The sequence below is a fragment of the Maylandia zebra genome, linkage group LG7 (assembly GCF_041146795.1).
Source record: "Maylandia zebra isolate NMK-2024a linkage group LG7, Mzebra_GT3a, whole genome shotgun sequence".
NCBI classification, from domain to species: Eukaryota; Metazoa; Chordata; class Actinopteri; order Cichliformes; family Cichlidae; genus Maylandia; species Maylandia zebra.
The window spans coordinates 44653628-44677888 of NC_135173.1; the positions used below are offsets into that span (position 1 = coordinate 44653628).

At 43.5% G+C, this 24261-nt stretch overlaps 1 protein-coding gene across 1 annotated transcript in view; it reads right to left on the minus strand.

The window, feature by feature from the left end:
* Window positions 1–1314: 1314 nt before the first annotated feature.
* The window catches only part of LOC101467218 (sodium/glucose cotransporter 1-like), a 31831-nt gene continuing 8884 nt past the window's right edge, over window positions 1315–24261 (minus strand). The window contains exons 7-15 of the mRNA XM_014409289.2: window positions 10204–10284; window positions 9903–10111; window positions 7089–7224; window positions 6866–6973; window positions 6633–6783; window positions 6389–6557; window positions 5377–5592; window positions 1633–1738; window positions 1315–1523 (exon numbers count right to left, since the gene is read on the minus strand). Of these exons, the coding sequence (XP_014264775.2) occupies window positions 1315–1523; window positions 1633–1738; window positions 5377–5592; window positions 6389–6557; window positions 6633–6783; window positions 6866–6973; window positions 7089–7224; window positions 9903–10111; window positions 10204–10284 (1385 nt within the window). The remainder of the gene's footprint in view (window positions 1524–1632; window positions 1739–5376; window positions 5593–6388; window positions 6558–6632; window positions 6784–6865; window positions 6974–7088; window positions 7225–9902; window positions 10112–10203; window positions 10285–24261) is intronic.

The window sequence follows — 24261 nt, forward strand, 5'->3', positions numbered from 1 at the left end:
AGTTTTGTGCTGATCTCCATCACAAAGTCAACTTAAGGATATGATCTATGAAGTGAACCTCTGTAAAAAGGAGCAAGTACTATCAGCAAGCAACAGGTGTCTCTAAAGTAACAGCTTCACGAGCCACATGGCACTAAGCTCACACAGATCGTGTTAAAAATGTTTGTTTCCTTAGTTTTTAAGTAAAAGAAACTTTATGAAAGTTTATTTTGGGATAAACTTTTGAACCATTTTTGTGGTGAATAGTAAATCTAAACATGCACAGATTGCTGTGGAGTGGAGAGACCTTCTTTAGAGTGGCTAAATATAAAGCTCCATTTAAAGTTATGTAACAATTCCTTTTACACACGAGCAATAATGAAGCATTTAAACACAAAACTTTCAATTAAATTATGTCTGAAAATGTTAAGTCTCATCCATTATAATTCATGAAAAATAAAATCGTAGATTTCCACTAATTGTTTTGGAGTGAAGACAAACCTGCAGCTCCATTTAAGATCTTTTGTAAAGTTACCGTTAATATAGATAACATATAAATGTGCAAATATTTATATATTACCTAAACTTGTTTGAGGTCTAATATGTGTTATTATGTTACAGCACAGTTTACTTCACTTAAGCTTTCAAATACCTCAAAGAGTTAAAAAAAAAAAAAAAGGAGAGTGCTTTTCAAATATAATAATTGCAACACTGATACAGTAGTAATGATACAGAATACATAAGTGCAAGAGTGTAGAGCCGTTTGAATTAGCTGACAGAGAAGGGAATGGATCACATGAACATTAGCAGTAATACATGACACAGGGCAAGGTATCAAGGCACTCTTGATAATTTTCATGATTTTCCTTCATAAATCAACTTCATTTAACTTCTCAAATATCATTGTGTTCATCTCCTACATGATATATTTAAATGAAATTGCTGATCCAAACAACCAATAATTTATGAAGGAAAATCATGAAAATTATCAAGGGTCCCCAAACTTTTGCATACCACTGTATTATTACAGTACTGTCTACTGGTTCACTTAAACATTTAAATATCAAGAAGCGATAAAGACAAGCACAGTGCTCTAAACATATAAGGTTTAAACAGGGTTTTAGGGCTGAGGCCTATTGAGCAGTCTGTTAAATTTGTATAAATTAATTGATTGATATACCTTTATTAGTCCCACAAGGGGAAATTTCATAAGGCACGCAATGGCGGCGCCATCTTACCCTTCGACCATACATACATTACACAAAACATCACATGGGGAAGACAGGTCAGAGAGGTATAAATTAGAGAGTCAGAGAGCAGTTGAAAAAAGCTCTCTTAGCCAAAATAGGCATGACAGAACACAGCCACACACAGAAGGATGACGGCGTTGACATTGACTACGTTCCTCCACAGAGGCACCTCTGAGGTGTCTGTCAGCTTCCTTTGCAGCGCTTCCTCCTCTTCTTTAGTCAGCTTGGGGGCTTTTTTGGTTTCCAGGCCGCAGAAGCACATCACCGCTTTCTTCAAGAAGCCAGGCTCATCATCTGCAAAAGAAGAAACAAGACAAACGAAAGTCTGCATGTATTTGTTTATATGTATGGATGCATATTTACTGTGCTATATTTTACTCTGCTGCGTATGTCAGCTCATTACCGTCTGAGTCCACACTGTTGGAATCTTGGTTATCAGTCCAATCATCCATCTCAAGATCGACCCTCTCCTCTGTACAGTTCCTCAGGCTCCAGCACAGTCGATACAACTAGTCAAACGGCACAAAATGTGGTGAAAAATATTATCAGAAAATTTATCATTTTATTTTACTTCTTAATAACTGATTAAACACAGTTTAACAAGGAGACTCAGCAGATATGAAGGTTAAAGCAAGTTAAATCTCCATACTAGATCAGTCTGGTGGAAGCTGGAGGATGAGGATAGAGGGAAGGTGTGTTAGGAGGCAGCAAGATAGAAGAAAAAAGCAGGAGTGTAGAGGCAACATTAAATGTAGGCTGGTTACAACTATGGCTGGTAAAGGGAGAGAGCTGGAGGATATAATGAAGAAGATAGATGTATTGTGTGCAAAAGAGTAGATGGAATAGAAGCAAGGCCAAGAGCACTGGAGATGGATTCAAACTAAGAGTATGTGTATACTGTTGTAGAAGTGAAGAGAGTGTCAGAAAGGATCACGAGAGGTCGGGAGGTGTTGTAGATGTGGAGAAAGTATATGGTAGGGTATCAAGAGAGGAACTGTTGTATCGCGTGAAGAAGTCATGAGTGGCAGAGAAGTATGTAAGATTAATATGTAAGAGAGCAGTGAAACTACAGTGTCGCGTGCGGTAGAAGTAACAGATGGATGCAAGATGGGGTGGGATTAAGTCGGGGATCAGCTATGAGCCCCTCCTTGTTTGCAATGATGGGGTATTTTCAAGAATGCTGACAGTTTTTCCTCACTATTCTGATTGGATCTGAGAAATGCTGCAAACAACACTTCTCTACAACACTAAATTGCTTATATTAATTGAAGCTGATTAATATAAGCAGTGGGTAGGGAGTTCATACCAAGAAGCTTAACAACTTCTGCAACTGGACTGAGCAACCTTCAAAGTATTTACTCATCTTTTGTTCATCATTATAAAGGTAAGCACGAAGAAGGAGATCTACTTGAGTCTGTCATGCTTCATAGTCTACCTCACCAGTGGGAGAGGGAGTGTGGCCAGCAAAGGTGCGTGATTTGGTTTGTGTTGACCAAGAGCTTCTAGATCTGAGTTGGGTTTAGTAGAGTGAGATCAATACTATCAAGTTCCACCACAGCACTGGAAGGTGCACTGTAGGTAGGTTCATCATGATCAATTGATCAATAGTTACAGTGTTGGGGGGATGTGCCACTATTCTTAGTTGGGTGTCATTGTGAGTGTTGAGGTTATGTTGAGCTTTTTGGACCTTACTCTGAATAACACTCAAAAAACTTGCTTCACCACTACCTCGCACCTAGTTCTTTTAAGTATCTCTGAACCAACTCATTACCGATGTCTTCCTGAGCCACGGCTTGAATGGTTGTAACAGACAAGCAAACAGCAGCATCATCAGGGCTTGGTAGGTCACCAAAGATCTGGATCAGCACTTGACCACATCTGGCTAGTTTGGTTCATCCGAAATCTTTACTGTTAGCTGATGAATATTATCAATGTGCTCCTCTGTGTAAATATCTTCAGTGTCAATCACATAAACTGAGCATTGGCTATCTTACAAATATGTCACAAATATCTGTTTTCCAATCAGAACCTAGATTAACAAAGGCGACTGGAAGTTGCTGCTCTGGGATACCAAGACAAAAAAACAAACAAATAAATAATGGAGTTCATGTGATGGTGGATGTCTGTCAGACTTCATAGGAGAGCAGTATGTTCCTCATCATCATGACAGGAGCAACAAAGAGAAGAAAGTTTCAAGGCTGCGCTAGGCTACAGACATAATACCTCTATGTCATTGATGTGCAGTGTTGGGACTAACGCGTTATTAAGTAACGCTTTACAGTAACTACGTTATTATTGTGGTAACGAGCACGGTAACTAGTTATTATGCCAAAATCAGGAACGCGTTACTCGTTACTGGGATTTAGATAGGGTCGTTACTCGTTACTTCGTGTGGTGGCTATCGCGGAGCTTCCACAGATTCAGTAACATTAGCAAGTGGTGGAGGCCAGCAGGTGGATGAAGGAAAGGGGACGCAGAAGGAAAAGAGACCCGAGGCGGCCGCCGGTCCAAGTGTGAACTGAACTTCAGGTAAGAAGTTATGACCTGCAGTCTCTCTGGGTCAGATATAAACCAAGTTTAGGTGTAGTTTATTTTCGTTATTCTGACTTTTTCCGTACTGCGTGCTAGCTAGCATGACGGAGTTTCTATACAGCTGGGTGGTGCTATGAAGTTAATGATGTTGAACTTTATTTTGTTCATAAGTTATTAGAGTTGCCAACCGTCCTGTCTGGTATTCAGAGAAAATATTAAACGTTTCTTATTGAGGTGAAAAGGAACAGTTTGTCCCGTAATTCAGCTACAATGAAAAAGACACAAAGCTGGAGTTATTCTGTCTTTGCTGCACAGCTGCCTCTTCTTCTCTCATTCTCCCCCCTCCCTCTCCTGTTTCTACTTCAATCATGAAACTGATCAATGATCAGCTGATCGGCTCTCTTGTTTGTTTATCGCTCACTTTGTGCCGAAAGAGGAAACCAGCGGATGTCGCGCTAAACAACAGCAGCACGTTTAAGCTTGATCAGCTGTTGTTAGAATTTATTTAATATTAATTTCTAGAATCAGCTGATGTTTGCTGGAGCCACAGCTGTAAACCTGCTGGTCATGATATGGTTTGGTTATCTGGTGAGAGGGAAACATGAAGATGAAACCAGGAGATGTCCTTACTGAATCATCAGAGCTGAACAGGTGATGGAGAAACAGGTTTACCTTTTAGGTGACATGAATGAGTTGAAGGGAAGTTATGAACTGTTTCTGAGAGACAAATAACACCAGGATCCTTTTTTAGGTAGCTGACAGCTGGTAACTGTGCAGGTGCGGATCTAGCAAAGTGTTGCCAGGGGGCCAGGTAGGGCATTAACAGGGAAAGGGGGGCACAAAGAAATACTTTTCTTTCTTATTCTCATTTAAAATGTCTAGCTTTTAAAAAATAATTATCTGAATCTTACAACAAACGATTGATAGATTGATGCATATATACCATCAAAACAGTGTACCTCACTGTCACAACAGTGTTTGTTTTCATTCAAAGGCTTTATGATTTTTCCTATAATGGTGGGCAGGTCTCTAGTCAAAATGCCCGGGACGATTTTTTTGTCCCAGTCCAGCCCTGTATGCAGCTCATCTGCAGTCTGGTGTTACCTACATCTTCCTATTCAGAAGGCAGAATTTCCGAGTTCTGAGTACAATCGAAAGCACCACGACTGCATTTTTTGTGTTGCATGTAAAAAGCGCACATGACGCTGTGACGTAGGCTAGAATCATGGCAGCAGTCAATGATGGTCCAGGCGTGGGATTTCTCTCGTGGAAATATGCACATTATCTTTTCCTTTCTATTGGTAGGTGGCACAGTGCACTTGTGGCAAGTAAGCAAGCTAGAAGACTGGCAACGTTATGGAAGAAACACATTAACAAGAGAAATCTGAGTAAAACCAAAGTTACTTTCTCTAGTAACTAGTTACTTTGAAAGTAACGAGTAACTTGAAGTAACTGAGTTACTTTTGAGAGAAGTAACTAGTAATGTAACTAAGTTACTATTTTAAAGTAACTTACCCAACACTGTTGATGTGTGATCAATGACCATGAAATCTCATGCTCTATACAACAATTTATAGGTGCATTGGTATTTTGGTGTCTTAAATTAAAAACTTACATGTTTGTCGTCAATAGGTTTGGTCATGAGAGACACTGCCAGCATGACGATGCCGGAGATGACAAACAGAATGAGCCCAAAGTAAAGGTAGTGAACTCCACATATGATAGTGGGACAGTTACTGGGGATAGCACAGCTACCTGTCCCATAAATAAACTCTGTAATCATCCTGCTCAAGCCCATACACAGCCCAATTATGAGGCCATAAAATGCACCCTGTGGAAAGAAAGAAAAAAGGACAAATATTACTTTTTATCGAAATAGTTTTAAAAAGTTTAAAGGTTTTAAAAATGGTAAATAAATACAATATAGTAAAATAGTAATAGATAGCAACATATATATGTATATATAATATTGTGTTTGAAGAAATAGTTTTGGATAAATGCTTCTTGCTAAAAGTGAGATTGAATCAGCGCTACATTTGGATGCATATTGAACAGGAAGCTGGAATCATGATTCTTACAGTATATTAACATACCAGCATTTGTAACTCTTGTTAGCTAACATGCATCCTGTGTACATGTACAGATCCAAAATATAAAAAATGTGTCTACAAAAAGTAGTTGGACAGTTCATGAAGGAATATTTACCACTTTTGCCCAAGTGTAATACTATTTTTTGGTCAGGACCTACTGGGATGTCTGGAATGATTAAACAACTTATTAATTGAACTTTTTCAGTGGTTGTGGGTGGAAATAACTATTTTTGCCAAGAAGCACTCTGACAGCTCTATTTTATTCCCAGTCCATCTACTGAGCCGAGCTATGAACTATTTGTCTTATTTTTCCTCTACAGACTTACAGATTGGTTTAATCATTTATCCCTAACACTCGGCATAAAAACAGTTTTTCCCCAAGCGACAAATGACAAAAGCTTTGCTCTTGATAACATTTTCCTGACTAAATCCCAGAGGTATGTGAAGGATTCTTTCACTGCACAAAACGACAGTGAAGAACAGATTTCTTTCTTATTTCATGAAAAAGTCAAGCAAACACTGAAGGAGGCAACTCACAGTCTCATTGACACGTTTGCAAAAAATGGCAAGCAAGAAGACAGCTGCAACAGGTGGGGCAAGGTAACTGGTGATGGATTCAGTGTAGACAAAGAGTTGACCACTTTGGGATCCCTGCACCATAGGAATCCATGCTATGCTCACACCAATCAGGGCCAAGATAAAAACTCTGTACAAAAAATGCAATCAGTCATGCAATGCAATCATTTTTCTCATTGCAATCAATGGCAAAAATGTGTTTTACCTGCCAGCAATCATGAGTTCCTTCTCACTAGCAGAGCGACGAATTCTAGTGTAGATGTCCATGGTGAAGAGAGTACTGGCACTGTTGAAGATAGAGGTAAGGGAGCTCATCAAAGAGGCCAGCATCACAGACAGCATAAGACCTCGCAAGCCTGAAATAGAGTAACAGATTAAAAAGTAGAAATATAAAAAAATCTGCAATTATTAAAAGTTAATAAGACAAAGGTCACCAACCTTTAGGCATGAGTTCCACGACCAGTTTCGGATAAGCAATGTTGCTGCAGCCCACCCTGGTCCCACAGTGTTTTTCACATTCATCTGGATCCACACATGCTACCACATCTAGATTAAAGGCAGAAATCCACAGTATTTCATTTTATCACAACTTTAAATATACCAGTAAGCTTGCTACATAAGTTACATACAACAGACTCTTAAAACCACACACCACACTCACCTGTGTACAGGATCCTGCTAATCATCCCGGGGAAAACCATGAGGAACATGGGCAGTATCTTCAGGTATCCACATAGGATACAACCTCCTTTCACGTGAGAGAGACTCTTGGCAGAGAGGCAGCGCTGCACAATCACCTACAATTAGGAAACAATTGTAGTACAATTCAGTGGTGGTAAGCAACAAAATACATTTACTCAATGTGAAGTATTGCAACAAGCTGAGAAATCAGACAGCAAGAAACTCACAAGGAGGCACTGAATCTTCAAATACTGCTGTAAACCCTACAACTCCAAAGGCTGTGCTCTTTTATTCTGCATTTAAAAAGCATACTAACACTGTACTTCCAGCAGGTTACATAACAGTAAACATAAATTTCTTAAATTCAATATGAAACACAGTGTTTCAGAGGCATGATGGGAAATTACATTTAGACACTCCCACACTCCACACAGCCCTCACCTAGGTGGTTATCTGTCCCCAACAACCCACATGTCTGTGTCAAAATCTTTGAGATGTTGGGGGAGGTGACACTGTCGTTAAGTCAGATTAGAAGATTTCTCAGTGGTCTCTCAAGTTGGGTTGAGAGTCTAGGGTTAGTGCTGGAGCCCTGAGTGCATGACAGTCACGATGGAGCACAACCACCCTTTTCTATTCGACCAGCCACACCATGTAAACCACATCTGACAGTCTGTCATACACATTGCAGAGTCCAACGCACTGGCTCATCAGTTTAGGAGAATGGCTTATCTTTCTCTCTAGGCTGAAGGCTCACACCTGCTCCCCAGGTACAAGACCTTTCACCCTGAATCATACAGTGAGCATGTTTCTGCTGGGAACTTGCACCTGGTCAACTTATGAGGTGAAACCTGTGACTGAATCAGAATGCAGTTCAATGGGTTGAAGCTGAACATCACTGGATGCATTATCTACACTGCAAGTGAAAAGAGATCCATTTCACTCTCAAGTGATTTTAAGTCCTCAGATCACCTTTAAAACTCAAGGGCTCCTAACACGGAAGAGCATCAGTGGAGGTGATCGCTTGATGCTATGGTTTCTTTCACTGATGGCATCTGAGTAAGAATGCTGGTCTTCAGTTGGCTTGAGACCTACTGCATATTTCCTCCTATCAAAATGTTCACTGGGATCCTGGCCTTATAGTTTTCTATTAGATTCATTCATTCATGAACATTAATAGCAAATTCAAGACTGGCTTTCCACTCGACATCTGTAGGACACAGTTGCAGCAGGGAAGCCAGTTGAAATTGGAGACTCCAGTGAGAGAAGTTAACATTTTAAAGGAAATAGTTTTAGCCTGGAAGGTTGCTTTTAAAATAATCAAAAGACACTGGAGGGAGGATCCATTTTAATCTGTTTGATGTGGATTTATTGTGATAAAAAGACTGGTATGGAAATTGTTGATGTCCTGACTTTAAGAAGGAAATGCCTACTCTGCAATTAGCAGGTAACCAATGAGACAAAATTGTTCAAGACTTGGAGGGGAAGGGCTTGAGGGTGCGAGCAGCTGGGTGTGACCTGTGTGGTTCCCTGCCTCTTCCAATTAATGGAGGGTATTAATCGCCAGCTTCACTGTCCTTGTATGCTTGCCTAGTCATCTTCTCTCCTAGCTCTACCAGCCTGCTACACCACGACACCAACACTAAGGTTCACCTTTATGGATTCTGGACACAAAACCTCTCAGGATTCTCAGCCACACTCCAGGGAGTACCACCAACCGCACTACCTGCCTGCTCTGCTGCTATCACCATCCCACACAGGGGCCTAGAAAGCTCAGGTCATTCCTCTGCCAGCCACTCGGACCTCTGCCTCCCCCTCTGAGCCTAAACGTCTTTCTGCCCAAGTAAGCCACTCCGACACTCCATTTCAGTAGTCACTATAACCTCTGGCCCAAACTATGCACCCACCAACACCTTTTCTCTCTCTCTCACTCTAGTGCGCACCGCAAGCACCACAACACCAGTCACTGCTTATGAAATGTTCTGTTATGTTCTTCAGGCTGCCACGCAGGATTCTCGGCCTTGTAGTGTACTTTGTATCAAGCCAAGTTTCTAGGTTTTTATTTTGCCACCACACTAGAGCCCAACCTTATACACAGTACATTGGCACAATGACAGAAACTAGCCCACTGAATGAACAATGGGCTGTGAGGTTAGTTTCTTGATCATTAATATGCAAATTGTTATGACCATTGATCAAAGACCATTGATTAAAGACCATTGATCAATAGCCTAATTGCCAAATAACTTAATTGAATTCTGTATCTTTGTAAATTATGTTCAGTTCTTTCAAATAATCTTTTGTTATTGAAATGACTTTACACGTAAGATTAATGAGGAAGATCTATAATCACTCATCTACCTGCTTTCCCGGGCATTCGGTCTATTCTTTACATCCACTTCCCACATCAGACTGAGTCCTGACATCCTTGTTCTAGTCCAATCATTTCCCCCTGCCCTCTCCTTGCTACTCTCCTCTCTGCATACTTTTAAATCTCAGTGCTTGTCTGTCATTCTGCCTTTATGATTCCTATTCATGCAGCCCAGGTCCTCCTCATCTCTGCTTCACCCTGTTTACTCATAGCTGGATCCAAGACTCCATCTGCATTTTCTTCACCACCTCTAGGTTACATAACTTAACTGAATTTCTTCCAATTGTTCTCTCCTTATTTAAATTCAGTCTAGCATGAATATATGAACACACCGAGGCAATCAGCTGAATTTGTCTCGGTTTTTGACTACAGACTGGTTGCTGAAAACTGCAGTTGAGCTGCCCAATGCTTATTTGCTTAACTCACCTGATCAGTACAAAAGTACCAGATAGCCTGAATAGTGAGTCCAAACACGAGACCAGGCCATGGGATGTCTGCTGTAAGTGGATCCCTGAAGAGATGGAAGGAGTCTGGCCGGGGCTCATAGCAGTTTGCACTGATGTTACCCGTGATTGAGGGGACAGCTTGCATGTAGAGTTTCTCAAAGTTTTCATATCCCTTCACTTCATTAAAAGCTGAGGAAAATCATGTGCAAGTTAGATCAACATTATTATTTATTTTTGTAACTTTCCAACAAATAATTTGTATGTAAAATTTTTCATATTACCAAAGCCCATCAGAATGAATGATCCAATAAGCATGATAAAGGTCTGTAAAGTGTCCGTGTAGATCACTGCTGCCAGTCCACCTTGGATAAAATATATGATGTTATCAGTCTGTGAAAATCTTCACTTAATCACTTGAGATTTTATCAGCACTAATATACATAAAAAAGTCCTCTTCAATAAACTCATCATGTCATTATGTAACTATGGTGGCCCCTAGAGACAAAGCACGTACAAACTCCAAAACACTTGCAAACTCCAAAACACTTGCAAACTCCAAAGCACTTGCAAAATCCAAAACACATGCAAACTCCAAAACACATGCAAACTCCAAAACACTTGCAAACTCCAAAACACTTGCAAACTCCAAAACACTTGCAAAATCCAAAACACATGCAAACTCCAAAACACTTGCAAACTCCAAAACACTTGCAAAATCCAAAACACTTGCAAACTCCAAAACACATGCAAACTCCAAAACACATGCAAACCCCAAAACACATGCAAATTCCAAAACACAACGGAAGTGCTCCAGGACGCTAGGGGCAGTGTTGAGCTATTGTTACCTAGTAACTACACAAGCCAGGACGTACCAATGGCTGTATCCCAATTCAGGGTCTGCAGCCTTAAAGTACGCAGCCTCAACGATCCTCAAGGGCCGCATACTCAAAGACCGCTAAGGCCGGAAGTGCGAGGCTTGTGAAATGGGACGGTCTAGCCTCAGTTGCGCTGCCCAGGTTGCCTAGCAACCATGATACTAACAGCTGGAAACGTGTCATACAGCTTTGTTTGACAGAAATGAAGGAGAAAATCTTTTGTTCATTTGTTTGTTTGTTTCTACATGAGCTTTGATCATTCTCTGTAAGATTAAGCTCAGCTATTGAACGCCGTATATTTTAAAGTAAAGGCTTTAAAACCAAGCTAGTACAAACGTCACTAATGTCACATAACTTTGCCGACATGTGGCCAACAGTAATGTTTTAATGTTCTTCGTTATTAAACATTTGCACATAAATAAGTGACATAATATTCAGTACTTGCTTAAAGTTTACTCTTCGGCCGCCCCTCATCCGCCGTTTTTTTTCGGCAAAATTATCCACACCCACCGCTGCGCTATGCATTCTGGGATATGTTGGGCCACGAAGTCTACACTGCCACAGCCTTAAAATTCAGGGAAATGAAGGACGCATTTCAGGGCCGCATTTCGAGCAGCCTTTGAATTGGGACAGCCTTCGGCGTGCCGCTGTGACGTAATCGGCCTTGAAATGCGTACTTTAAGGCTGCAGACCCTGAATTGGGATACAGCCAATGACCGGATTTGGGCTGTATCCCAATTCAGGGTCTGCAGCCTTAAAGGCCACATTTTAAGGCCGATTACGTCACAGCTAGTGATAGTAAATTTGATTCTTTTTACTGAATCCAGTTTTAATGAGTCACTCACCAAAGTGAATCGGATTTTTTGAGTCATTTGGGTCACTGAGTCAGTCGACCAGAGAGTGCAAAAAATGTACATTTTCACTAAAACTTAATTTGTTTCTCTTTTCATGTAAATCCTACTGCTAAGATGAATGATTCTAAAAGAAAACAACTATTTTAGAGAGCAAAAAAGAGCAAAACATTTCTAAAATTAAGCAATTTCCTATCAAAATTGCTTAATAAACATTTATTCATTTTTATTTTATTTTAATATATTTTTATTTTTTATTTCATTAGTATTTTCCTTAAATGTGTTAAATATATATTTTCTCATCTAAATGTCCACTGAGCTGTGAGCCAGGGGGTGGTAATGCGCCTTAACATTGGTTGCCAACCAAGAAGAAGAGGAAGCTGTGAGCCAGGAGGGAGGGGGTGAGTGAGGCTGTGTCCCAATTCAGGGTCTGCACGCTTGAAGTACGCATTTTAAGTGCGGTTACGTCACCGCCATGCGACGACGGCTGTCCCAATTCGAAGTGTACTTCAAATGCATACTCCAAATGCGCTGTCGATTTCCCCAAATATCAAGCGTGGTCCGGTGCGCGCTTCGTGGTCCCATATATCCCACAATTCATAGCGCGGCGGTGGATGTGGATAATTTTGCCGCAAAATACGGCAGAAGGGAGCGGCCGAAGAGGTTTTTTTTTTTTTTCAAAACTTTATTGAAATTATAAAGCGAACAGTCAGTCATTCCAGTTCACTTTGTACAGTAGACATACAAGGCAAATAAGAGTAACAATATACAGTACAATGAAATAAGAAGGATAAATAAATAAAGGATAAAAAAGAAAAAAAGAAAAAAAAGGGGGGGGGGGGAATGTGACAGACTTCATAACAACTGTGTACTTGAAAGTTGTGACAGCTCATTCGTTAAACATTTCTGAATGAATTTCAATCAATGATAAACCTTTTTTATTGGAAGTTAATTTAAGAGAGTTTAAATAATATTCAATTTCAATCAAAAACAAATTAAATGATGGGGTTGAGTTTTTAAATTTACATTTATGTATGTGGAATTTCCCTAATAAGATGGAGCGGCCGAAGAGTGAACTGTCAAAAGTACTGAAAATGACGTCACTTATTTATGTGCGAATGTTTAATAATTAAAGTCAGTCATATATCCACAAACACAACAAGCTGAAAGTCAGTGATTTATATATATATATAAAAATCACTGACAGCAGCTGGATAGCGTAGTGGTTAGACTACATGCCTTTGCAACACAGGATCACAAGTTCGATTCCTGCCTGGGGCGTCTGTATCCAGTAAGGGTCCTAAGGCTAGACCCCCTATGCTAAGCAAGCCTACCGCAAACATGAGCGAGACAGATAAATATGAAGGCATGCCGGCTCGGACGTCGCCTGGATCAACAAGGTCCGCGTCAGGTGTTGAGGAACCAGGGCACCCTGACGAAAAGTGGGCTACTGGAACAAGAAGGCATCAGTGGTCAAGAGATAAAAACAGAGCGTTGTTGGAATGCTACTACGCAAGTAACCCCAGCGGAAGGGGCTACATGAATAGGATGAGGGACCTATGGATTCTTCGATACCCAACATCCACAATGACGGCGAAACAACTAGTAGCTCAGTGTTCCAACATTCAAAAGAAGGTGATGAGGTGCAACACAAATGCTACGGCAAGGAGGAGTCAGGATGCCAGGTGGGGGGGGGGAAGATATCATCACCCCCACCCGAGATTGGGTACATCGCCCCAAGTGCGATAGGAGAAGGATCGTTGAGGAACTGACCTGAAAAATAGGATCATGGCCAAGCTTGAAACCTGGATCCCCCGTAGCCGGTTACCAAGATTACGTGAAGTACCCTCTGAAGGTCTGCTAGATGATGTTAATGCAGCACTACGGACAATACCTACAACCACGATTACCGACACTAACAAGCTGATCTACAATACGGCAGCAGTGATCAGTGAGATGCTTGGCTACAAGTTGAACAGCCACAAGGGGCAGTACCCTCCATGGAGAAGGAGGGTAGAGGGCAAGATCAAAGTAGCACGGAGGGAGGTTAGCCAACTAACGGAGTTGCAGAAAGGTGCGACAAAGAAGGTGCATAAGAAATACAGCAAGCTGTCCATACCTGAGGCCTTGGAAACTGCCAAGCAAAGACTCACAGCCTTGGCCAGCCGCTTGAGGAGGTACACCAGAGAGATAGAAGGCAGGAGAATAAACCAGCTGTTCTCCACAGAACCAGCAAAGGTGTACTCTCAGGGGCAAGGGAACAATAAGAGAACAGCACCACCAAGGCTGGAGACGGAGCAATACTGGAAGAGCATATGGGAGAAGGACGCAACCCATAACGGCAATGCTCAGTGGCTAGTGGATCTGAGGGCAGACCACAGCGACCTCCCTGAACAGGGTCCAGTAACCAGTGGCAGATATCCAAGAAAGGGTCTCCAGTATGAAGAGTTGGACAGCACTAGGGCCCGACATTGTTCACGCCTACTGGCTAAAGAAGCTGACTGCACTCCACGAGCGTCTGGCAGCACAAATGAACCAGCTGCTAGTTAACGAGAGACACCCAGAATGGCTAACCAAAGGTCGGACGGTCCTGATCCCCAAGGACCCCAAGAAGGGACCGGTCCCCTCCAACTACCGACCAATAACCTGCCTCAGTACTACATGGAAGCTCCTGTCAGGCATCATATCGGCTAAGATGAACAGGCACATGGGTCAATACATGAGCGGGACACAGAAAGGAATTGGCAAGAATACCAGAGGCGCAAAACACTAGCTACTGGTAGAAAGAACAGTCAGCCGAGACTGCAAGACTCGGCTCACCAAAGACTCACCAAACTCACCAAGACTCACCAAAAAGTAACAAAAAATAATTTCCCCCAGGGATCAATAAAGTATTCTGATTCTGATTCTGATTCTGAAGACCAGACTGACCAACCTGTGCACTGCCTGGATTGATTACAAGAAGGCCTATGACTCAGTGCCCCACAGCTGGATACTGGAATGCCTAGAATTGTACAAGATCAATGGGACCCTAAGAGCCTTCATCAGGAACTCAATGGGGATATGGCGTACAACACTAGAGGCCAACTCCAAGCCCATAGCACAAGTCCCAACTGCTGTTCTGCATAGGCCTGAACCCCCTCAGTGAGATCATTAACAAGACTGGCTACGGATACCGACTACCTGCTCAACATTTGGCAATAAAACCCTTTCTGATTCTGATACGGAACGGAGCAGTTGTCAGCCACCTCCTGTACATGGATGACATCAAGCTGTATGCCAAGAGTGAACGAGACATCGATTCACTGATCCACACTACCAGGCTATACAGCAATGACATTGGAATGTCGTTCGGACTGGAGAAGTGTAGTCGGATGGTAACAAAGAGAGGGAAGGTAGTCAGAACTGAGGGGATTGAACTACCAGAAGGCAACATTGCAGACATAGAGGACAGTTACAAGTACCTGGGGATCCCGCAGGCGAATGGGAACCATGAAGAGGCCGCTAGAAAAGCTGCAACCACCAAGTACCTGCAGTGGGTCAGGCAAGTCCTGAGGAGTCAGCTGACTGGTAAGAACAAGATCCGGGCCATCAACACGTACCAGCAGGGTACCGTGATCAGGTACCCTGCTGGGGTAATAGGCTGGCCAAAGGAGGAGATAGAAGCCACTGACATAAAGACAAGAAAGCTCCTTACCATGCATGGAGGGTTTCACCCCAAGTCCAGCACCCTGAGGCTGTACGCTAAGCGGAAGGAAGGGGGCCGGGGACTGGTGAGTGTCAGCACCACAGTCCAGGATGAGACAACGAACATCCAAGAATACATTGGGAAGATGGCCCCAACTGACCGAGTGCTCAGTGAATACCTCAGGCAGCAGAAACCCAAGAAAGAGGAGGGAGATGAGGAACCATCATGGAAGGACAGGCCCCCGCACGGTATGTACCACCGGCAGATAGAGGAGGTGGCTGATATCCAGAAATCCTACCAGTGGCTGGACAAAGCTGGACTGAAAGACAGCACAGAGGCACTAATCATGGCAGCACAAGAACAAGCTCTGAGTACAAGATCCATAGAGGCTGGGGTCTATCACACCAGGCAAGACCCCAGGTGCAGGCTGTGTAAAGATGCCCCAGAGACAATCCAGCACATAACAGCAGGGTGCAAGATGCTAGCAGGCAAGGCATACATGGAACGCCATAACCAAGTGGCCGGCATAGTGTACAGGAACATCTGTGCCGAGTATAACCTGGAAGTTCTGAGGTCAAAATGGGAGATGCCCCCAAGGGTGGTGGTGAATGACTGAGCTAAGATCCTGTGGGACTTCCAGATACAGACGGACAAAATGGTGGTGGCTAACCAACCGGAAATAGTGGTGGTAGACAAACAGAAGAAGACGGCCGTAGTGATCGATGTAGCGGTTCCGAATGACAGCAATATCAGGAAGAAGGAACACGAGAAGCTGGAGAAATATCAAGGGCTCAGAGAAGAGCTCGAGAGGATGTGGAGGGTGAAGGTAACGGTGGTCCCCGTGGTAATCGGAGCACTAGGTGCGGTGACTCCCAAGCTAGGCGAGTGGCTCCAGCAGATCCATCAGAGATCTCTGTCCAGAAGAGCGCAGTCCTGGGAACAGCTAAGATACTGCGCAGGACCCTCAAGCTCCCAGGCCTCTGGTAGAGGACCCAAGCTTGAAGGATAAACCGCCCGCATGGGCGTGCTGGGTGTTTTTTTTATATATATATATCACAATATTCTGACAATACTATAATATTGGCCATATTATATTTACATTACCACAGTGAGATGACTTTAGTCTCATGAACAACATTAACTAATTGTTATTTACTAACTAATCTTAAATGACTGTTCAGCACAGAAATGAAGCCCAACAATCATGTTTACAGTCCTGTGGTCTCAGCCTCAGATACTCAACTAATCAAAGTGATGTCATGACAAAAATGAATGACCAACAAAACATTTTTTCTCCTTCATTTCTGTCAAACAATGCTGTATGTGAACGGTAGAACGGTAAGGACGGAAGGGAACGGTAAGTGACGGAAGTGATGTTGTAGGTGACGTCAGACGCCGGAGATTTTGGCGGAGAAAAAGCAAATGGTAGCATAGAGTTTAACAAAGGTTTTCCAAGCTTCAGTATTACCAAATATACTAATCAATTGTCATATAACTAACAACATCTGTTTTATCATCTCTAACACCCTGGAGGACAACGGGGAGAGTTTAGACGCTCTCCAAGATTACATCGACCGCTGTTTTCAAGATTTAGTAATGCATAAGGCCCAGAGTGCATCTTCCCCGGCCAAAATCGAGACGCCGTCATCGAAGAGAAGTCGCCAGGCAGACTCCCCCGGTACAACATCGCCTGCCGGCAAAGACATCGCAGAAATCCTGGAGTCAATCGACAAGCGATTGTCCAGTTTCGATGCGAGGCTGTCCCTGGTGGAGATTTTACACCGGGAATTTAAATCTCTGAGAGAATCCCTGGAATTCAGCCAGCAGCAGGTGGAAACGCTTGCCGCTGAAAATGCCACGCTACGGGAGTCGGTTAAATCTCTCACCGATAACGTGACCCAGCTAAACATTGAAAATAAAAAAATAAAAGAGTCCGTTATCGATCTACAAGCCCGTAGCATGAGAGATAATCTTGTGTTTTCTGGTATTCCAGAAACTGCCGGAGAGGACGCAGAGGCAACGGTGAAAAACTTCATTAAAATCCACCTGAAGCTGCCGGAGGACACCGTAAAGAACATCGACTTCGATAGAGTACATCGCTTGGGGGGCGCGCGGTCGCGGACCGGGAGACCACGGCCTATTGTGGCCAAATTCAGTCAATTCAAACAGAAGGAACAGGTGAAGAGTCGCGGCAGAGAGCTGAAAGGAACGGACTTCAGCGTGAACGACCAGTTCCCCAAAGAGATCCTGGAACAACGCAAGGTCCTGTTCCCAGTTCGACGTAGCTTCATCCAGAAAGGCTCCCGTGCTGTCATCGCCGTGGACCGGCTCTACGTGGACGGACAGCTTTACCGCGACCTCGGCACCACACCGTAGTTATATTAACTGCACTCCAGATAAGAACCCGCTACACTCTTTTCTTATTCATTCACACTCTCTCCTTTAACATGAGTTTAAGCTAGTAATATCAATATGATGTCATAGCAGATATAACACCGTCACCCTCCGTCATTGCTTTAATTGGAATGTTTCCGTTTCGTTTCTTTTTTTTTGTTGTCGCTCACAGTTCATGTGGTTTCTTTCTTTCTCTTGTCTTTCACTGCTGTGGTCACCTACTTCCCCACTCACCTACAAACAACACCCTCTATTTCTCCATATTTTCACAACACGATCACGCAAACACATCAGCTCAACGGCAGCACATTCACAACAGCCTCACAGCACGCACAGACTTGCAGGACACATAAGCAAGCCACGCTTGTTCATATTAGTGAATATTCACACACATAGTCAGACTTATGGAGTCTCTCACCACACTTCTTTTTCTCTTTCTATTTACAAACAAGGGATGTTTCCATATTCTCTCCACCTGTCTAAACGAAACACCCAGCATACATCATTAGACATACACGCACAATTAAGGGCATGCTGAGGTTTGTCACATGGAATGTAAATGGAGCTGGCACCAGAGGAAAGAGGTTAAAAATATTTAACCAGCTTAAAAAACTACAGGCAGATGTTGTTTTATTACAAGAAACTCACAAACCTGTCACAGGTTTAAATGAACTTAAAACACCTGAGTTTCCTAACGTGTTTGCAGCCGGTTATAATTCTAGACAACGGGGAGTAGCAATTTTAATACATAAAAATGTTAATTTTACAGTACTCGATACAGTTATAGATCCAGAGGGTAGATTTCTAATTATTAAACTATCAATATTGAACAAAAAACTATGTATTGTTAGTATATATGGTCCAAATGTTGATGAACCCTCATTCTTCCACGGTTTTTTTAGTGCACTCTCTGAACACCTTGATTGCACACTCATTCTTGGCGGTGACCTCAACCTTGGACTAAATGAAGAAATGGATAGGCTCAACACAACAGGAACTCAGCGTAATTGGCAGTCCACAAATATAATCAAACAGTATATGAACGACTTTGGTCTTTGCGATGCATGGCGCTCTCTTCACCCCACCAGTAAGGAATATACTTTTTTCTCGCATGTTCATCACTCTTACTCTCGTCTGGATTATTTTTTGGTCAGCAGCTCACTGCTGTGTGACATTTCAGACACTGAGATTCATCCTATAGCTGTCAGCGATCATGCTCCTGTATCTTTAACACTAATGCACAAGAATAATACTACGCCAAGTAAAAACTGGAGATTTAATATATCACTACTTAAAGATGAAGACTTTATTAAATACTTTAAAAAGGAATGGACTTCATATTTAGACTTTAACGACACTCCCGGAATATCTGCTTCTGTTCTATGGGAAGCAGGGAAAGCTGTGATGAGAGGTAAAATAATTTCTTTCTCATCACACAAAAAGAAAGAAGAAAACAAAAATATTCAGGAATTAGAAAAAAACATCAAATCACTAGAAGAAGCCTACGCGTCCCACCAAGATCAGGAAACATTGAACAAAATATGCAAAACAAAACTAGAATTAAATGAAACTATTAATAAAAAAACACAATTCCTTATACAAAGACTTCGCTTGCAGAATTTTGAACACAGTAACAAATCAGGTCGATTTCTAGCTAACCAGCTAAAAATAAATAAAGAAAAAATAACTATATGTGCTGCTAAAGATTTATCGGGGAACACAATATATGATCCTGGAAGAATAAACAACATTTTTAGGGATTTCTATGAAACTTTATACTCACCACAAATAAACCCATCTAAAAATGAAATTGATCTGTTTCTTGACAACGTAACTCTTCCAAAATTACTAGACAGTCAAGCAATGGAACTGGATTCGCCACTGACGCCAAGTGAACTCCAGGAAGCCCTGATAAGTATGCCCAATAATAAGGCTCTAGGTCCAGACGGCTTCCCTGCAGAATTCTACAAAGAATTCTGGACAATTTTGGCACCAGTATTCCACAGCATGTTGCAGGAAATCGAGGAAAAGGGCAGACTACCACCAAATATGAATTCTGCCAACATTAGTCTCCTGCTAAAACCAGGCAAAGACCCTTTATTTCCCTCAAGCTATCGTCCAATTTCTCTTTTAAATGTAGACCTTAAAATAATCTGCAAAGCTCTCTCAAAGAGATTAGAGAAAATGACCCCCCTCTTAATTCATCCTGACCAAACTGGTTTCATAAAAGGTCGGCACTCCTCAACAAACACTCGTAGATTACTTAATTTAATAGACTACTCATACGATAAAAACATCGAAACCATAATATTATCTCTAGATGCAGAAAAAGCATTTGACAGAGTTAATTGGAAATTTTTATTCGCAACTTTACACAAATTTGGTTTTGGAAACTCTTTCATAAACTGGATAAGAATATTATACAATTCCCCAACGGCTCGTATCAGAACAAATGACCAGACATCCTCCAGCTTCTGTCTCCTGAGGGGCACCAGACAGGGATGCCCACTCTCCCCTTCACTTTTTGCAATTTTTATCGAACCTCTAGCAGCAGCATTTAGACAGGCTACAACAATTAAGGGCATAAAATGTAAGAACATAGAACATAAAATCAGTCTCTATGCGGATGATGTGTTGCTTTTTCTGCAAAACACACAAACCAACCTCTCTGAGGTAATTACTTTAATAAACTGGTTTTCAAGAGTTTCAGATTATTCAATTAACTGGCCAAAATCTACAGTTCTCCCCATTAACTGCTCCTTCCATAATTCTTCCTCTGCCCCACTGCAATCCGGAAATATTAAATATTTAGGTATTAATGTCTCTCCTAAGCTTTCAGACTTAACTAAACTAAACCACATCCCACTTCTAAAGAAAGTAGAAGGCGATCTGACTAGATGGAAATCTTTACCCATATCACTCATGGGAAGGGTCGCCACTATAAAAATGATGATCTTGCCAAAAATAAATTACTTATTTTTGATGATCCCTAACAAACCATCACAAGATTGGTTCAGATCTCTGGATTCATATATTTCCAAATTCCTTTGGAAAGACAAATCCCCGCGTATTAGCTTAAAAACGCTACAAAGAACCAAGGATAGAGGAGGATTAGATCTGCCTAATTTTCACCAATACTTCTTAGCCAACAGGCTTCAGTTCATCTCAGAATGGTTAAAACATACCTTCTTAGTTGAGCCCTGGCTAGATGTTGAACAGGCACTATGCAAGGATCTAGAGATTTCAGACCTACCATTTATTAGCTCAAACATCAAAAGACATGAATGCTTTAAAAGTATCAACATCAGCTTTTCTCTAACAGCATGGTGGGAGTTTCTAAAAATAACGGAGTCTTCATTAATCCCATGCAAACGTACACCTATCTGGAATAACCCTGACATATTACAAAACAATAATATGATTAATTTCCCAGAATGGAGTTGTAAAGGAATTAAATACTTAGAACATATATTAGAGGGAACAGAATTTATTCCATTTGACAGACTAGTTGAACAATATGGGATCAACAAGACAAGGTTTTTAGAATATCAACAAATTAAATCCATAGTAAAAAAGAAATTTAACCTCAGTCAAGTTGAATTACAAACACCACTAAGTGCGGCACATTTTCTTACTCTTAAATCCCCCAAATTATTATCTAAAATATACAGAACACTTTCTAAATTAGATGAATCAATATCCCTTCCTACTGCAAAGTGGGAAGCAGATTTATCAGTCAACCTAGACCAAAACTTCTGGTCTCAGATTTGCTTAAAAACTTTTAAATTAATTAAAAATCCCAGTCTGCAATTAATACAATACAAAATACTTCATAGAGTGCACTATACAGGTCATCGGATGTTCAAGATGGGCTTTACATCTTCCAACAACTGCTCACACTGTCAAGGCAATACACCAGACAATTACATCCACGCTCTTTGGTTCTGTCCACCAGTGCAAAAGTTTTGGCGCGAGATATGTGAAGACTTATCAAAGTGTCTGAAATGTAACATTCCAACTTCCCCCTTAGTGTGTCTACTGGGCAGCTTAGATAATGTCACTTCAGAAAAGAATATAGCCCATATGATCTTCACTGCCCTATGCATAGCCAAGAAAACAGTCCTCATGAACTGGAAAAATAAAAATAATCTTAATTCTAACCAATATAGAAATTATCTATTAGATTACATTAGTCTTGACACAGCCTCTGCCACCACATTAGATCAATTGCTCTGGGCCCCTTTTATCAGCTCCATCACCTAGTGGGGGTGGGGGGTCATAGTTTGGTCCCGCCTTCACTGTTGTGATTGGTGAGGGGGTAGGGACAGGCTTAGGGCGTCGGGGGGTTCCCCGGAGGCATCTTCCTTGGGGGGCTCAACCCGGGGTAGCGGTCACGTCCGGTTGGGGGCTCTGTTGGCTCTCAGGTGACTGTTTCCTCGCGGCTGCGTGCAGCGGGGCTAGGGGAGGGTCTGTGCTGACGGACGTGGGTTACTGACCTGGCAACCTGGCTGCCCCTGGGTGGGTCCGGGATGGGCGTGAGGTTCTGGGGGCGCTCCGTCTCTGGGCTGGGGCCCGGGCCGGGCCTCGGGGGCTTGGGTCCTGGTTGGTGTGTTGCCGGGGTTGTGGGCGGGTGGGTGCATGGGGGCCCGGCCCTGGAGCAGGGTGCCGCCGGTGCGTCGAGCCGCCTGGGGGGCTCTTCAACTGGTGGGGGGGATGGTCACATCTTGCAGGAGCTTTCTTCTCTTCAGGAACTCTCTGCAGGAGGGGGAGATACAGGAGAGGTGGAGGAAGATCTCAGCCTGGGCGTTTACCGTCTTATGTAGTCTGGAAGATGTGTGGATGGTGGGGTGGGTGCAGTTTTCTCTGTGGTGGGGTTGGGTGGACTGTCCAGGGCTCTGTGGAGCCGGGGGGCGCTACTGCACTGGGCCCCGGTCTGATGGGCCTGGGCCCCCCTTCCCTGGCGGGTCGCGGAGGGTGGGAGTGCCTACTGGGGTCAGCGGGGGAGCTGGCCCCAGGGAGGGGTTACCTGCCCCTCCCTTCCTTCCCTCCCCATCTCCAGCTGCCTCCCTCTTCCCGCTCCTCCACAACCACCCACACATGCAGGGCCTTGGAGTGGGGGTATGTCACCAGGGTGCAGAGGAGGCTACCCCCCGTCCCCTTCTGGCTGCCTCTGCCTCAATTTTATCCCACAACTTAGACATTCACATTATTCACACTCTCATTACACATACATATAGGATCTTGGGGGTGGGCACAATCACGGAGTCCAAATTACCATCAGGGTGTATACCTCACCCCTGACGTCGTTGCCCACCTCTCAATTTTAAATACACTTAGTCATTGAGGGCTAGCAGGAGGGACTATGCGCTTACCTGCTGCTCCTTGGCAGGTAGCTCCATGCCCTCCTGGGTTTTAATTGCACCTTAGAACACATATGCATCAACACTACAATGAGCGGGTGGAGGGAGGTTTGGAGTCTTCTCCCACCCCCATTCTCTGCGGCCTGCTGGAGCGGGAGGGCTAGTAGGAGGAGTTGGCCGTCCGACTGCGGTCTGGGGTGTGGGGCCTCCCTGCTGCTGCGGAGTCGGGGTGGTCTGCCTCTCCCCACCGCAGGGAAAAGGGTAACACCACCTGGGTCTGGGTGCAATTCCCCCCTCCAGGGGCAAGGGTACCTAGACCCGGTTTGTAGAGTACGCTTGGGGAGTGTGATTGTGTGTACAGCGTCTCTTTATGTCTGTCTCCACGTTGGTTGAGTGTGGAGTGAGTGCATATGAGAGCATGAGGGTGGGAATGGATGTTTGTGTCTGTGTGTGCCTGTATGTCTGTGTCTATATGTCAGGTTGGGTATCAGACGCCACCTCTCTGGGGACACCTCAGGCCCTCCAAGGTTTGGAGGCCTATCTCCACCCACCACCACTTCCCCTGCCGGTGGCGGACTCCCTCAGGTGTCGGTGTGTTGGTGGTTCTTTGTGTCTGGGGGTCGGCGTCCGGGTACACACCGGCTCACTCCTTGGCGGCCGCTTGTCGGGGCCTGGGGCCTGGGGCTCGCTCGGGCCCCTTTGGAGGTGGGGTGCCCCCGGCCTCTCGGCCTGGGGCTCGGTCACTCAGGCACAGCTGGGGGCCGGCGGAGCTCACGGGCGCGTCACTGCAACTCCCCCTGACTTCTGCTCCGCGGCTGCTGGGCGAGCCCTCATCTGGGACTCTCCTCAGCTCTTACTGGAACAGTGGCGCGGCTGCCCCTCTGTTGGTCTTCCATGGTCTCTTGTGTTCTGGGGGCCTCTGGATGTCTGGAGTTTTGATCTCCTCCATACCCGCTTCACACCCTGGAGGACGGGGCTGTGGCCCCCCCACACTCCCTAGCAGATCATTACATGGAGAAACCTTTGGAATGCAAGCATGCTGATCCACACAGGTATGCACACATGGGTATTCACAGACGCGGACTAAAGCTTTCTTGGCTGCTGCCTCAAAGCACACTGTGCGCTGTCTATCTTGCGTGCTGCACAATATCGTTTATTATTTAGTAAATAT